Source organism: Malania oleifera, chromosome 5 (assembly GCF_029873635.1).
Source record: "Malania oleifera isolate guangnan ecotype guangnan chromosome 5, ASM2987363v1, whole genome shotgun sequence".
Classification (NCBI taxonomy): Eukaryota; Viridiplantae; Streptophyta; class Magnoliopsida; order Santalales; family Ximeniaceae; genus Malania; species Malania oleifera.
Window position 1 is genome coordinate 84,968,250 of NC_080421.1, and position 1,256 is coordinate 84,969,505.

General features: G+C 39.8%; 1 protein-coding gene across 1 annotated transcript; it reads right to left on the reverse strand.

Moving 5' to 3' along the window:
* Positions 1-228: 228 nt before the first annotated feature.
* LOC131156028 (uncharacterized) lies at positions 229-944 on the reverse strand. The gene is made up of 2 exons (XM_058109480.1): positions 699-944; positions 229-573 (listed from the first exon to the last, which is right to left on the reverse strand). The coding sequence occupies exons 1-2, from the start codon at positions 942-944 to the stop codon at positions 229-231; spliced, it is 591 nt and encodes a 196-aa protein (XP_057965463.1).
* Between the last annotated feature and the right edge of the window lie 312 nt (positions 945-1,256).

Sequence of the window (1,256 nt, forward strand, 5' to 3'; positions counted from 1 at the left end):
CATTCATCCATAACTGGATAAATTTATAATTTCCTTAATTATAAACCCATCTCTAATGGCATCCTCCTCAGCCTGAAGTGTATATAGTTGGGGTGGAGCATCTCTTCCAAGTGGTACCTGCTATTTTCCACCGTCCTTATTTTGAATAAATACCATAGGTAATGGTTCCCGACAGTTTTTCTTGATATGGCTTGGTTTATTGCACCTGAAATAATTCGGAGTGTCAAACTAGCATTCGCCCCTATGCCTTTTATTACATTTCTGGCATACGAAGTCCACTATCTCTTTCCTTTTCTTCCTTGATCCCTGACTAACCTCAGCTTGAAAACTAGATGGTGGAGGCCTCTTCTTCTGCTCTGAAGGCTCTGTGCTGCTCTGGATACTCTTTTCTAGCACCGAAGCCTTATCAACTAATTTTGAGAAAGTATGAACCTGAAACCCCACCACTAGCTCATAAATTCTGTGCCTCAGGCCTTTCCTAAACTTCTTGGCCTTCCTTGCCTCGTTCGGAATCAGAAATGGTGTGAAGCGTGATAGCTCCACAGATTTTGCTGCATATTCTGCAATGGTTATCTGCAATCGAGTACGACCATAAATTTTGCAGCATATTCTTCTCCAATCATCTTGAATGCAGCATAACGGACCTTCTACTCATCCGTGCAGTCGAGTACAACCATAATCTCCTCTATCTCCTGTACCCAATTATCTGCAGCCACTAAATCAGCTCCTCCCACAAAGGTCGGAGGGTTCATCCTCATAAACTCCTTAATGCTACAGTCCTGACCTACAGGTGGACAGTTTTGTTCTTTAGGTTCTTTCTTCATCTCTGCCTTAACCTGGCGGACTATACCCTGTAGCACCTTAGAGGTATCAACGTCCTCTTTACTGGAAGTATCTGAACCTTCCCTTCCTTCAACCTCTATATTCTCATCTCCAGAGTCCATCTTGAAAAAAGGACAAAAAAGAGATAATAATTCCATATCATAATCTCCAAACATCATAATCATTAATTAAATCCAATAAAAATCTAAAATATCCATATAAGGACCAATCTCACAGCTAGGAAACATCATCGTCGATGGATTTACTATAGTTTTTATAAACCGTCAACTGAATCCAAAAATCACAGAAGTCCGCTAAGGGATTTCTGCCTCTAGGCTATAAAACAAAATCCTAAACTTATTAACAACTAACTCATCCATCTCATATTTTTCATCCTAACTCATTCCTATACTTTGGTATAAATCATTTCCTAA

Bases quoted from the DNA above. Each gene is read 5' to 3' on its own strand.
- LOC131156028 (XM_058109480.1), bottom strand. From the start codon at position 944: ATGGACTCTGGAGATGAGAATATAGAGGTTGAAGGAAGGGAAGGTTCA. The intron at 574-698 runs GTACAGGAGATA...ACTCGATTGCAG, and splicing joins TAGTGGCTGCAGATAATTGG to ATAACCATTGCAGAATATGC.